Source organism: Maylandia zebra, linkage group LG11 (assembly GCF_041146795.1).
Source record: "Maylandia zebra isolate NMK-2024a linkage group LG11, Mzebra_GT3a, whole genome shotgun sequence".
NCBI classification, from domain to species: domain Eukaryota; kingdom Metazoa; phylum Chordata; class Actinopteri; order Cichliformes; family Cichlidae; genus Maylandia; species Maylandia zebra.
The window spans coordinates 37,120,560-37,136,145 of NC_135177.1; the positions used below are offsets into that span (position 1 = coordinate 37,120,560).

A 15,586-nucleotide genomic window follows, 5' to 3' on the forward strand; every position below is an offset into this window, starting at 1 on the left:
TTCAGTCTTTTATTAGAGCCAGACTCACTCCCACCGCTGCTCTGTTTGGACACTAAATGACATTTTAGCCTTTAATTATTTACATTTCCCTGAATCCTGCCTTTAAATATGTGCTGAACTACCTGCTGGATGCACGGACAGGTTTGTTCTGAGGAAATCTCAGAGCTTCTTGTGGAGCTGAATTCCCTCTGAAATGACCCACTTGTGACTGTGGAGGACGGCTGCAGTTCACGTCATGCCGTGTTTGCCCTCCAGCTCTGCAGCGCCTCCCTGAGGCAGTAGGAAGTATGACACACGATCCGTCTGAGCGCCTCATCGTTCCTAACATACGGTCCGTTACAAAAGACTGTTGAAGTCGGCTCATTTCTTCTAGTTGTTGGGTTGTGATTTGTCTTAAACCCACGTTTTACTTTAAAAAGCCAGGAAACCGTGCAGGGATGTTTTCACAGCAAATGGTTCTCCAAGAGCTTTTGGATTATGTAAGCACATCAAATACAGGTAAAATATTAAAGCTGAGTTATAAACCGCTTTAATGTCGCTTCTGTGTTTGGTGTGACGATGCTGAGTATCCATCCACACGGTCCGATTCAGCTGCATGACAGGAAACACCTCCTGTGGGACCCACCACAGCGGCGCTTAATTAAAACAGTCCAGTTTGTACAGCTGCTGTACAGGAGTAAACGATCTACTGGGACCAGAGCAGGTACGTTTATTCCTGCTGTGGACTGTGGGACGGCCTCGCTGCTGCAGGGTACGGCACTTCTGTTTTGTCACTTAACTCTGAGAGATAAACAAACAAACATCCTGATCGTGTGCTATCTCCCACCGAGGGAGGAATGAGCCAACATACAGAAGGATGGAGGCGATCAGCACACCGCCGCCTGCCTCGCCGCCTGCCTCGCCTCTGTGCTGGCATGTGTGCAGGACCTTGCTGCGAGTGGGCCGGCGTTGTTCTCGCTGCTGTGGGGTTTGAGTCTCTGGGTGTCAGCGGGGATTATGATCCGGGTGAGCTCGGCTCTGCCGCAGCTCTTGATGCTCGTTCAGGGCCCAGCGATGCCAGTAAGTCATCAAAGTGTAATGGTGGTTTTATTCTAATGTTTGCACTGAGGCTGTGGTTATAAATGTTTTATTGGCCCGGGGACTGTCTTTAGTGCTGTGGACGCCCCTCTCTCCTCCCTCTGGCTTCTTTCTCTCTCCCTCATGTTTTTAATTGAACTCTCCCTTCAGTTAAATCTAATCTAATTTCATCTGAAGCTGCCTGAGCTGTGTTTAGTCAGCTGTCGGGCTTCAGTTTGGACACTGACAGAAGCCAGTGAGCAGATTTCCTTCAAAACTCGTGTCTTTAAAGCAGGACACACATGTTATTCATGAGTCTACAGCCGGGCAGTGTTTGTGTGTTACGTGCTGGATGTGTAACATGCAAACAGGTGCGACTGCAGCAGTTTCTGTCCTCTCTGACAGACGCAGAGTAAGTTTGAGAGTGCTGGCTCAGACAGCTGAGATGGTGACGTCAGCTGTGACATTTTCTGCTCGTCGCTCTGTCACTGAAATCTTCAGGGATGGAAGAGTGAAGCTTTAAGACGATAACACGACAAAACAGCTGCAAAGACACAGAATCAGAGCAGAGACACAGAAACTACAAAAACAGATACAAACACAGCGAGACACCGAGTGCCCGCAAAGAGACGCCAACCGAGCTCAAAGCGCAAAACAGACACGACAGAATAGAAATCATTACAGGCTCGGACATGTAAACTGCACTGGAGCTCAGTTTAACATTTATTAGTGTGGAAATCCTGCTCCTCACATACAAGGTCTTAAATAATCAGGCCCCATCTTATCTCAATGACCTTGTAGTACCATATCACCCTATTAGAGCACTTCGCTCTCGCTCTGCAGGCCTACTTGTTGTTCCTAGAGTATTTAAAAGTAGAATGGGAGGCAGAGCCTTCAGTTTTCAGGCCCCTCTTCTGTGGAACCAGCTTCCAGTTTGGATTCAGGAGACAGACACTATCTCTACTTTCAAGATTAGGCTTCAAACTTTCCTTTTTGCTAAAGCATATAGTTAGGGCTGGACCAGGTGACCCTGAATCCTCCCTTAGTTATGCTGCAATAGACGTAGGCTGCCGGGGATTCCCATGATGCACTGGGTGTTTATACACTCACCTGTTTAAAGTTTGCATTATTAGGGGCGTGGCCTCTTTGACTGACAGGTGGATGCAGTCGCTAACTGTGTGTTAACTAATCAGCTTATTCCCTGAACTGGACCGTTTGCGTCATTTCTAATGCAGCTATGTGACCATGAACACGGCTGCTGTAAGGTCCGGTCTGTCAGCTATCGTCCAGTGTTGCTGATAAAGTGATAAAACTCTGGTTTTTACTGACCTGTCCAACTTCAATCAAAGGAGTGAAATAATGTAAAGTGAGTGTAACCTCTTTGCTCCAAAAAGTCGTACACCCGCTTTACAAACGCTCCCGTGTCGTGTTGGCGTCGTTCTGCTGCGCAGGAAGGACGACCTGGGGCCCATTTTTCTGCTGACTCTGCAGAACGGCGAGGACAAATTTCTTAAAAACCACAAACACACAAAGGAGGGAAAATCACATGATCACAGAGGAAGATTCATTTTAACAGCGTTGACACTAAAGACCAAAGAGGGGCTGTTTATGTGTGCAGGGCTGTGATGAAGCCTGCTGTAAGACTCGCTCAGACCTGGTTTCTGGTCTCTGTCGTCCCACTTTGTGTTTTTATTTTTAGCCGTCTGGAAATCCAGATGAAATGTCGCTCGGTGTCCGCACAGACACACACCCCTCCTCTTCCTCCCCTCTCTTCTCTCTCCACACTCGCTCTTATTCTTCCCCTCGTCCCACTTTCGTCTTCGCTTCATCTCTGAATGTCTGGCTTTCTGTTCAGGTTCGCGTCTTTCTGCCGAACGTTGAAGAGGAGGTGGGATGGCGTCACGGAAGAGTCTGAAGAACGATTTTCTCTCTTTGTCTCGGCAGAGCTGAGATGTGGAGAAAGACGATGCTTCTTGTTCTTCAGATGCAGATTAGATCAGACTTTGAGGGATTGTGTGTTTCCTGAGATAGATGACAGGACCTTTGTGCACTTCACATCTAGAATCACAGCACGTGTTTCCCGGCTTTCTTTCCACTTCTCAGTTTTCTGATCGTTTGGCTGAAAATAAAAATGCAAACTTAAACAGAAGCTGTGTGAGCTTTAGATGCAAACCACTTTCCTTTGCATTTCAATTTGAAGCTCTCGTCATCCGCTGAGACTTCATGTTAATGTTTGGCTGATCTCTCTCAGGTCCATCTCTGCACCTCTGAACTGCTTTCAATGCAGATTAATCAGAAATAAATGAGATTTTAGAGATTTTGAACGTGGCTGTTGTTTCAGAACGTGCTGATCTGCTGGATTTTCCCACATAACCATCTCTGGGGTTTACAGGAAGTGATCAGAAGCTGTGTGATGATGTCATGCCAATATGACCAAATTCTGTGAGGAATGTTTTCAGCGCCTCGCTGAATCTTTGTCACGAAGATTTAAAGCAGCTCTGAAGACAAAAGGGTGTACCTAATGATGTGGCTATGAGTGCATACAGACAGGACTGAATGCACAATTAGGCACAAAAGGGAACAATTTGAAGTTCTCATTATCCGCAGACAGAACAGGAACACAGACAATATAATAACCGCAGGTGTCGCCCCCTGCAGGCACTAAAAATACTGCAGGTTTAAGCGGTTTGAGCCCTTTTGTTTGGTTCAGAAACTCCATCTTTTATAAGACGATGACACAGAGGTAGGAAATCAGTGGGAGGAGTCAGACAGGAAGACACAAGGAAGAGGAACTGTCAAAGTAAAACAGGAAATGGAAACCAGGAAGACGGACACGAGAAGCCAACTAGAAACTAAAATCAGGATATGGAAAAAAATCAAACCTCTTCCATGATCGCCACAATAAAGTGCCCTGTGGGGATCTATTGTAGTTGAATATGATGATATTAGTGATATGATGATAGTGTACCGCATGTTATCACGGCTCCAGCAGCAATAAAGACTCCGTAGATTATCTGATGGTCGCGATGAGATTTAAATTAAATTTGTATGTAAATAACAAAGTGTGCACGGCGTCCTTCAGCCTGGTGTTCTTTGTCTTTGTTACAGATCTAATTTAAAACAATGGCAGCTGTGTTTTTGTCAGATTGTAATTTTAACTATGAATCTTCACACCTCCCTTTCACACAACCCCCACAATCCTCTCATCACGCTCAGACGTATATATGAATGTGCATTAAGACCACATTTTATTTTTATAGTGCTTTTTTGCTGCTGCTTCATTAGAGAAGCTGTGAACAGGAGTCGAAAGACGTGAGAAAAGTATATGAACACGGCTCAACATTAAAGTAATTCGCCAGTTTTCCTGTAATAGACCCGCCTATTTCAACGCTCCGAACGCTCGTTGTAGTGCGACAGGGAAGAAAGGTTCACTTGGATCTATTTACAGACACATTTACAGAAAGATGCATTTCAGAGGCTTCGAGTGTTTTTGTGCTGCTGCAAAGAAGATTTCTCTGAGGAGGAGTGACAAACCTCTCCATCTTATCTAAACACAAATGCAGTGCATGTGGTTCCTGGGATCATATAAGTGCAAGCTGTGTGTGTGGACATCAGGTTTAAAGCATTTAGATCAGGGTTGTCAAACACGAGGTCTGTGTAGTCTGGTCCGTTTGAGGCAGATTCACTCGGGCCGTCGGTCAAAGTGAAAAACGGCTCAAAGAAATTGACAGGTGTGTTTGTTTTGGTGACTTCGTTAGCAGGTGCGGGTCGTACCTGCAGCCGTGGGGAGGCCCACCATGACATCACTGCCACACTCTCTCACTGAGATGCTTAAAGTGATAGTTGAACAGGTGATCTGAGACTCACCTGGAGGACCAGAGGAAAAGGTTTTGCTCCTGATGCTTTCTTTAACAAGCACGAGGCGTTCAGTCTGTTATTTGTGGTCAATTTCTTCTTTTGTGGTTTTCTTCTCCCTTTACTGCCCCCTACAGTTCAGACTCTTGGGGCAGGCTGACGATGTTAGCGAGTGCCACAAGAAGTTTGATTTAATGTTTTGGTGGAAATAAAATAAGTTAATGGCGCTGACACACTGAGGCGTGTCACAGGCTGGGTCTCAGTACATTTTGTATTCGTCTCATTTTAGATTTGTGATTAGTTCATGTGTCGTTCCTGTTTAGCTTTTAGTTGAGGTTAAAGGCAGTCATTATTTATTGTTTCCTTGGTTTCTGTGTTTGGGTTCTTGTGTCGTTTATCGCGTGTTAGGTCTACTAAGCTTGTGTTGTCATGTCTAGTTTCAGTGTTTCCTGTTTTATTTTGAAGGATTCTCGTGTATTTAGTTTCACTTCCCCTGTGCTGTCACTGGGCTCATGTCAGTCAGCTGTTCGTGTGTTCCTCTGTTTTCAGTGTGTCATTGTCAGATCGTCTGCTTTGTTTTCAGGCCAAGAGTTCGTGTCAAGTTTTCTCACGTCAGGTCCTGTTGTTTTTATTTAATTCAGCTCCCGGTTTAGTTTATTGTTAGTTTTGCCTTTTGTTTGCAGTTATTTGGCTCGTTTGTGGTTATCCAAGTCACGTTTTGTTTCATCTGCATTTGGGTCCATCTTTCCCTCTGCACACAGTCAGCCCCCTGATTGTGACAGGCTGTCAGGTGTACCTGAGGATAATGACCTGGATGTGATGTTTGGGCTCATCGTCCCGCTGCAGGATCTCTGCTCTGAGGCTCTGTTACAGGTGAGCTGCTCAGGCTGCTGCAGCCTGTCTGTCGACTAACACAGCGCCTGGGTCAATCAGGGTCTCCGCCATCATCATCGTCGTCGTCGGATGTGAAGCAGAATTTGCTCATCGTCTCTCCTGTGAGTCTGACCTGCTCTGTGTGTGATCCTCAGCAGACGAGTCAGCGCCGACGTGATGAACATGTGGAAACAACAGAAACATGAGTTTGTCTCCTGGAAACCCAAAGAAGCGAAATGCTGCTTTCATAGTTGGTGCTGAAGTCTCTGCCTTTGACTTTTGGCTCGATTTGATCGATTTTCTCCAGAAGCTTTTGTGTGTTTGCAGCTTCACATTAATGAGAAGAAAAAGTGTAACCGTGGCGTTTCTGCTGAAGCAGCTCTCTGATTGGCTCAACAGATTTACTTCAGTTTTGTCTTCACCTGGACGACCGAGTCATTTGTTAGATGTGTTTTTTGTGAGGATCTACAGGTGTGTTTATTAATATTCGTGTAACTGATCTGAGCTCTGCCTCAGTTTTGACCTCAGATCAGTGGGAAAAATGTTATTTTCACTTTAACTTTGAGCAGCTGAAAGAGGAACGACAGGTAGATGGAACAGGTCTGCTCAGCTTCAGTGCTCACGTACTTTCTGTTTTCCTGTCTTCTTTTCTAATCTGCTCCTGACTTTATTTTTGAGGCTGAACACATTAAAGATACCATCAACCCTTTTAAGCACATAACTAGTTTTAAATCCCGGTAGAATTGCAACCACATAAGCTAGCGCAATAATTAAAGCACTGACAACAACAAAAACATTATAATCCAGAAACGCACTTTGCTGATCTGATCAGCTGCTCATAGCACTTCCTACGTTGGAATAACGATTGGCCCCAACCAATCACAGCAGATGGCCCCGCCCCTCCCTGAGCCTGGTTCTGCTGGAGGTTTCTTCCTGTTAAAAGGGAGTTTTTCCTTCCCACTGTCGCCAAAGTGCTGCTCATAGGGGGTCATATGATTGTTGGGTTTTTCTCTGTATCTATGAAGCGCCTTGAGGCGATTTTTGTTGTGATTTGGCGCTATATAAATAAAATTGAATTGAATTGAATAAACATCAGTGCAGACTCGCACACGTCCGCCATTACCTGCCAAAAGTGGAAGTGACGTCACTCAAAAATGAAACTATGATGACACTCAAAATAAATTTCCTGTGGTTGGAAATTATTTTGTGCAACTTTTTTGCATTTACAGTTTTGAGGAATAACAATAATAATAACAACAACAATAATAATAACAACAACGACAACAATAACAATAATAATACAATAATAACAACAACAACGACAATAATAATAATAACAACAACAACGACAATAATAATAATAACAATAATAACAACGACGACGACGACGACGACAACGATGATGGATTGCATTTATAGAGCTTTTCGAGACCCTCAAAGCGCTGTACAGTTCCACTATTCATTCACTCTCACATTCACACGCTGGTGGAGGCAGCTACCTCTGACATTTCTGTAACTACAAATATGTGTAAAATAAAAGAACAAACCAAAAACGATTTTAATTTTTATTGCAGTTTATGTAGTTACTCTGGACTTAATGCAAACATATGATTCAAATCTGGGCTGTAACGGTTGTATTGATGTACAGCAACTTGAAATGTTTGAAAAAATGGCAGCATGTAAGAATATAAAGAGAAGGTAAAAGTTCAGATTTGAAAAATGATTTCCTGTGCGTGCACATCAGTGACAGTGACGGCGTGCTGGACTTTGCTCGAGCTTCGGTTTTCCGCACTCTTCACACGTGGTTGTGGTTCAGGAAGCGAGCGCAGAGCGCTTCCATCACCGCGCTTTGCAGCAACACCATCCCAGCAGAAGCCAGCGTATCCATGACGGTGATTGTGACTCATGAATGATGTCACACAGTATTTCTGCTTTGATTGGTGCTTTCTAAGAAAACAAACATTTTGGGGCCTGACGACACCCCAGGCTCTGGAACTGCACCTCAGCTCCGTGGACTCTTTTAAAAAGCAGCTAAACTCGTTCAACACTCGGTGTTTATATTTTTAGCCTTGTTGTTGTTGTGAATCACTTTGTGAGTTTTATCTGTTATATTAATAACATTTTACTGGAACGGAGCTTTGGTGGCTCGCTTGGCAGTGTCCAAAGCCTTGCTCATGGGCACGTGTGGAAAATTAAACATTTATTAGCTTCCATGTATTAGACAGTGCTGCAGGTGCAGGTATGAAACGCTTGTCTTCAGTTTTTCTCCCTGAAACAAATTCAGATTTCATCTCTCACAGTTCAGACTCTTTGCAGTGAAACGTGCAGCAGCTGAATTTATGATCAGAGCGGGACCTTCAGCTTCGTGCTGACATCTTCTCTTTATCATAAACTGCTCATTTGTTTTACAGAGGAAACAAAAAAGCCTTGACGGATGCTTGAACGCTTCTGTTTCTGACTAATGAGAGACGCCGAGACTGCAGATCTTCAGGACCTTTTGTTTTCACATCAAACTGCTGAGCGAACCTGTGGGATGATTTCCTGCTTTCAGATGTTTCGGAGCCAGCGGAGCTCTTACACTCGTTCTCAGACACTCGCAGGACGTCGGGTTTCCTCTCACGCTCCACGCTGGATTTCTTTTCAGCTGATTCGCCATCTGTCCCTTATAACGAGGAGACGAGGATGACTCTGACTGTTGGACGAGGACTTCGACTGCACGCAGCTTCTCAGCAGCTCGCTGCTAATTTAAGACTTCATCACTTCCTGACCACAATCGCTTTCCTGCTCTGACTTATGGATCAGATCTCACACTGTGGTCCTTAGAGCTGCACGTTTTACACCAGGGGGAGTGTGGACTCACACAGTCAGTCACACACTGACTGTGTGAGTCAGTAGGAGAAAAAATGACGTATATTGTACTCGTACACTGATTACTGTGGACGTACATCTCCCCACAAATTGATGTGTGCTGATAAAAACAGACTGAGTCCATTGAAAATACATAGAAGTGATGAGAGTTTGTGGAAGCCGCCATCTTGCCCTTCACATCATATGTACTCTTAGATTTAAAGATCACAAGTAGCTCTTTTAAACGGTGACCATTTAACATTTGTACGTGTACAGTTTCACCATGTCGTTCTCCTCCTTCACCTCCCCTCAGCTGTGTGGCAGGAAGGATGTAGGACCCAAACCCAGGACTCATACACAGAGAGGAAACTCAAAACAGCTTCATCGCTGGAAAAACTCGAGCGATGAATACAACAAACTGAACTGGGAACTAGAAAACAAACCAGGAACAGAACATTGGGAAATTACTGGGAACACAAAGGAAACACTCAGCCATGATGGTGTGCGATGGTTAACGACGTGACAACAGACAGAGGAAAACACAAACACGCTTAAATACACGAGGGAAACACAGCTGGGACTAATCTGACACAACGAGACGAGGAGGACCTAAAACTGAATATACTCACACAGAACTATCAAAATAAAACAGGAAACCAGAGGCTGACACTGAAATTGACAGAACATAAGGAACAGAGGGAGCACAGAGACAAGACTAACAAACTACGACATGGAGACACGACTGAGCGTGGGACACGGAACAAACATGAAGACAGAACCAAACCTACATTAGAGACACGACACACTAAACATGGAACAAAACCTACGAACTAGAAATTAGTGATGTGTCCTGTGTGTCGAAGCTTCGAATCGCGCGTCGGGTAATCGTGGGGGCGTTTTTCTGAAGCGCGTATCGAGGCTTGCGTTGATTACGTATGCAGTGACGTTCGAGGCCTCGCGGGCAGTCCGTACCACGTGACTGATTCGGGAACTGGTTCACCGGTTCGCGCCAGATTCGAAATAAAATGGGCAGCTGATTCCCCATCACATCGTGTTGTGGAATTGGATTACGTACGTGTTACATAGCTACTGGAGTACTGGACACAAATTTCTTTATCCAAACTTGTATAAACTTGCTGTGGTTTTTCTTGCAACCCCTGCTTCATCTGTGCCCTGTGAGAGGATATTTTCAAAAGCAGGAGAAATCCTCTCAAAAAAGAGGAACCGTCTTAAGCCCAGCACTGTGGAAAAGCTGCTATTTTTGAATAAAAAGAAATGAAAACTTTTCCCTAGTGTCATGAGCACTGTTATAAAGTCACAAGCACATTCACATCACAACTCCCTCCCTTTTTGTTTCCATGTACATTCCTGTGTTAAGCTGCCAATTTATTATACACAAACATTAATTAAATTAATATAATATAAAATTAGTATAATATTAAATATAACTAATATTTAGAGTTCAGTTATTGGTGTCATGAACAATAGTAATTCCTTTATTCATTCAACTTGAAGTGCCACACACTAGTTTGTGTCATCATTGAGATGTACATAAGCATGATTACGCAGTTACACAATCATCCCAAAAACTGTGTACTGATAGTTTCCACTTTCTCTTTTGTATCAGACATACTGAGACAATATTCGGGATAAATAACCATGAAAAACATTTTATTTATTCAGTTTAGCGGTTTACTCATCACATCATTATAATCATTGAGCCCGTTTCACTTGAATTGTCCACTTGATGGCGCAGTAGAGCAAATGAATCATCACAATGCTTCGAACCATGAGTCGACCAGTTGGATGGGAAGCTTCAGTTCATCATGAGGCTTCATCTCACCATCACTACTAGAAATCACAAAGCACTGAAGAACTCAGAGCCAGAAAATACAAAAAGCTAAACCACCAGAAAAGCACAAAATCACAGAATCCAAACATCAACACTGGGTCACCTGACTCAGGACCATCATCACCTAAAGCCTCGTCTCCTGAACTGAAGTCAGGCCTCTAAAATGCTCCTCCCCCTTTTGTGAGTGTGGACGCTTCGTCTCTTTGCCCTTTAAATGCTTTGCTTCTTTTATTGATTTTCATGCTGATTTTTTCCCTTTTTTCCGTATGAGCTTACCTGCGAGAGCTTCTGGACACTTATAGATCATTAGGACTAAAGCGTTCTTAACAGAAACAGCAACATTTTTATAGTTACCTTATCCTCAGCGCTCCGTGTGTCTGTGGCCTACACACAGCTGAAGCCTGATTACAGCGTCTGGGCACCAAACAGCCTCAATAGCCTGGAAAGGTGCTAACCGCTAGGCTAACTAGCAACAAGATGTCTTCCCTCTCCACAGATGACTACCACAGCCTCCTGCAGAAGATTGCAGTACTGGAGACTGGCCTTCACTTCCTACGAGACAGAGAAGCTTTTCTAGCAGCTACATCATAACATCAGCACTTACTGACGGAAAAGTTCAGGATGTTTTCACAGGTCAGACAGAAGTGAGCTTCACTTTATCCTCTTTTAGATAAAAACATTAAAAAGAAAACAAAAACCAACCCTCATTTGAGTTTACATTTATTTAACCAAAAAAAGTTTTCATTGATGTAATTTACACAGAAAAATAATTAAGTAATAAAATAATGTTAAAGTTTAAAACAAAGATTGAGAAAAAGAAGAAATTCTGAGACTGTGCCAACAAAGCCTGCCCTTCAAAATCATCACTAGATGCAGTGATGTGGGACTGCACCGGGTGAAATGCTCCCTGTTAGCCCAGGTTAGTCCCTCTGACTCCCCCAACGTGTGAAAACTATGACCTTCAACTTGATTTAGAAAGCAGACAACGTCTCCGACTGCAAACTCAGGCTGACGGGCTGGATGCTGAGCCACGATGACTCCAGAGTTCAGGCTGTTTTTGCTAAAATTTCTCCCAGAGACGCCGCGGGCGATAAAGAGGGACTCAACATTTAGAGTCTGAACCTGAACATGCTTCTGATCTGTGGCTCTTTCGCTGTGAAGACGCGCTTACCTTTGATGGTTGCTGGAGTCCTTCAGACTTCTACACGATGCTGCTTCTGCTGCACCTGCAAGTGTTCTAAAAAACCGATGTAATGCAGTCATGATTCCTCATGACTCTGGAAAATTAATAATCACACATATTTGTGCACGACAGGAATGAAAGAATGAAAAGTCGCACCTTGGATTAGCTTTCATACCGCTCATGTTCATGTAGTATTTACAGTTGACGTGCAGGTGCAAGCCATCGAGCAATAACTCACGTTATTTCGTCCTTTGGTGTCCTGCAGGTGGATCGGACGGAGGTGATCCGCAGCTGCGTCAACCCTACCTACTCAAAGGTTTTCACGCTGGACTTTTATTTTGAAGAGGTGCAGCGTCTGCGCTTCGAGCTGTACGACATCAACAGCAGCCACAACGGCCTGAAGGAGGCGATCTTCCTGGGATCGGTGGAGTGCACGCTGGGACAGGTGAGTCACAGTTCCTTCTTTATTATTTATGGTCTTTATTTAACTTCAAGCCTCCAGTCAGACGATCTTACTTCCATTTAAGAAACTTCTCTGAAACAGTTGAATGAAAACTGAAGTTTCTATTTTTCCACACACCTGACAAATACCTGAGAGCCAATGAAAACAAGTAAACAGGAATAAATGAGCCTGAGTGTCACGAAACTGAAGAGCGAGACTGAGATCTGCCAGAAGACGCCTGCCGTGTGTGTGTGTGCTTTCACAGGTAAACATTAGGAAGCTGTCAGTCATCAGCCTCACTTCAGCTGAAGGTCTGAACGGCTCTTTTTGTTCCCAGTGAAGTTTGTAACGCCGACAGACTTCCAAAGCTTCTGCTAATAGATCAGCACTTCAGAAAAACATCGGTAAACAGAAGCCTGAGCTTCTCTTCGGGCTTCTTTTCTTTTCTCGATGAAAAGCTAATTGTTTGCCGTGTTTTTGTCAGCCAGCAGCTTTTCAGAGACTCAATTACAGCCTGCGTGCAGCAGACACAATAAAGTGGGAATAAAACACATTTGTGTGTGTGTGTCGCTCACTGAAGAATGACCGGTTCATGCACGCTCTCACAACATTTATAAAAATCTGACTTGATAAAAATCATCATTTGTCTGCCTGAGACACAAAATGAGTTTTCAGCCTCTCCACATGACACACGTGTGTGTGTTTGCTAACCGAGCAGCAGCTGACGAGGCTGAGAATCATAATCCTGTTTTTTTCAGAACGTTTTCACTACAAACTACACCTGAAAATCTGAACTTCTAATTTCATGTTTGAACTTAATCTGCAGTTCCTCTTGTGTCCACTAGAGGCACCAAAAGTGTCTCCCATGTAAAAAAGCTCAATATTACAGCAGTTTTTTTTAAGTGCACATTTGGGGGTTTGGTGCCAATAATCTTCACTGATAGATGGATGGAAAAAGAAAAAATAGCTCAAAGAAAAAGACAAAACACTGAATGTGTAACAGCTCGTCACATGGATGCCTGTAAAAGCCCAGTGCCTGATGGGTAAGCATCATCTGTCAGTGTTCAGAGTTAAGCCCATTCCAGATATACAACATTCCCTCTGTACATCGGTTGCTAGAGGAAATTCCAGGCTCTGGTTGCCTAGATCAGCGGTCCCCAACCCCCGGGCCCCGGCCTGGTACCGGTCCGTGAGTCGTTTGGTACCAGGCCGCGAGAGTTGAGGCTCAGGTGTGAAATGTCTGGTTTTCAGGGTTTTTATCGGTTTCCAGCGTTATTTTGTTATCGTCTTTATCGTTAACTCGGTTTTCCTGGGTCTTTTCATGTGTGTTATGAATAAATCTTCTATTTTTTGGTACCAGTTTTATTTTGTTGTATTTATCCGCGACACCTTAAAGGCCGGTCCGTGAAAATATTGTCGGGCATGAACTGGTCCGTGGCGCAAAAAAGGTTGGGGACCGCTGGCCTAGGTAACCCTCATGTGTCAATCACAGCAGTATCCTTCCCTCTAATTGGCTGTCACTTCAGTTGTTTGCATCCAAGTTGAGAACCTGGAGATTTACATTGCCAGCAGTTATTTCACTGGTTGTTGCCTGAAGGTTGAAGGAACGTATTTTTACCCAAACAAGGATCTAGTACCTGGAATGAGGATCGTCAACAGACGGACGTCTATGTTCAAGCCATAGATGGATGAAGTCAGTGGAGCGTCACCCACTTGTGAGCTGAAATCTTATGTGGTGAGCGGCTGTGAGGAAGCAGGTTACATATGCAGGATAATTCACCTGAAATGAGTGACTGAGCCCCGAAACTCATCAGGAAGGTGTTGACTGATCTGGTCTAGACCAGTGTTTCCCAACCACTGAAATGATCCAGTGTGCCGTGGAAGATTGTCTGGTTCCACCTGATTAGGTGAAACGCCGACCCTGAAGGCTCTAGCATGAGTAATGGTCAGAAGAAAGCAAAAAAGGTACACTGGGGACAAACCGAGCGCTTTCCACTACACCTGTTTCGCTGGGAAAAGTATCAATATGCTTTTTGTGACATTTTTGTTTGGTGGTGTGCCGTGCGATTTTTCTAATGGGAAATATGTGCCGTGGCTCCAAAAGGGTGGGAAACACTGGTCTAGGCAAGAACGTTTTCCCGTTGTCTTCCATAGACTGGGGAGTCTTTGTTCAACCACAGGTTTCGCCCCCTGGTGGCCTTGAAGCAGAATGCTTCCACTCATTTGTCTGTGGTTCAGAGTGTCTTCCAGTGTTGCCGACTTAGCAACTTTGTTGCTATATTTAGCGAGTTTTCAGACCCTTTGAGCGACATTTTTTGTAAAAAGCGACTAGCAACAGATCTGGCAACTTTTTCTGGTGTTATTGGAGGCTTATTGACAGGTGGTGGACTTAGCTCGCTTGTTCACTTTGCAGCTCACAAAATCCTGCCGTCATTTCTGTTTGCTCGACTCTGTGGAGTCTGTGTCGGCGTCTGAGCTGTTGAACTTTGTGATTAGTCTAACCTGGCACGAGCTACTGTTTGAGACTGCTGAGGGACGGCTTGTGGGAGTGAGCTCAGGTGTCACGAAACGAATCAAATCAACAGGAATAATTTCACGTTTCATTGAAACGTCTGTTTTAAATGTGGCTCAAGGAAAACACAGAAATTAGCTCGCCGACCTGATCGCAGACGTTTTCAGCCTGACTAAATGCTCACAGAGACTGCAGCTTCGCTTTGTTTCTAAGTGAAGTTCTGCCAACTGTGAGTAAATGCCAGTCAGATAGCAGAGTGGCAACAGGCAGCCATCTGCTGTCATTACCAAAGTTTGTGCTGAAACAAAGTTTTCAGCTCGAGAAAAACGTTGGAGTTGGGCTCCAGACACAGCATCTCTTATTAAAATCACCTAAATTCAGTCTGCGCTATAATAAAAAGATAAATCCACACATAATGCAGTCCAAGGGAATCTACGTGTTGTTTGGTGTTTTGTTAAGAGCTAAAGAATCCGATGAACAGACAGATTTTCCACCTGCTGTTGGTCTCATTAAAAACTGAAGTCGGGAAGTCTGTCAGCTGAGCCTCATTGTGGATTTCCTTCCGACTGTTTTCAGTTTCCTGCAGGGAAGTAAAAATGTGTTGGAAGAGTTTTAACACACTTATCTGAAGAAGATGATGAGGAGAAGGAGCCAAGTGGGTGATGAAACAATCAGCTCGGATGACTGCGGAAAGTCGGGAAAAGCCTCCTCCTCACCATCGTCTTTGTTTCTGCCAGCAGCGTCAGTTCTGCCAGCTCGTTCAGCAGCCAGATGGCTGACGGAGCACCGCAGGTTTTTAACGGGCCTGGAAGAAGCAGTTCTGGCACACGAGGCGGCAGAGGGGCGAGATTTCACTCCGTAATGAAGTAAAACAGCTTCTTTTTTATCCTGCTGATAGCACAGGTTTGATTTTTAACAGCAGGAGAGGTTTTCATGCTGGAACTGAAGTGGGAACATGGTTCAGGA

At 44.3% G+C, this 15,586-nt stretch overlaps 1 protein-coding gene across 1 annotated transcript in view; it reads left to right on the forward strand.

Moving 5' to 3' along the window:
- LOC143421176 (copine-4) overlaps positions 1 to 15,586 on the forward strand; it is a 94,468-nt gene that overhangs the window by 26,955 nt on the left and 51,927 nt on the right. The window contains exon 3 of the mRNA XM_076890338.1: positions 11,932 to 12,111. Within this exon, the coding sequence (XP_076746453.1) occupies positions 11,932 to 12,111 (180 nt within the window). The remainder of the gene's footprint in view (positions 1 to 11,931; positions 12,112 to 15,586) is intronic.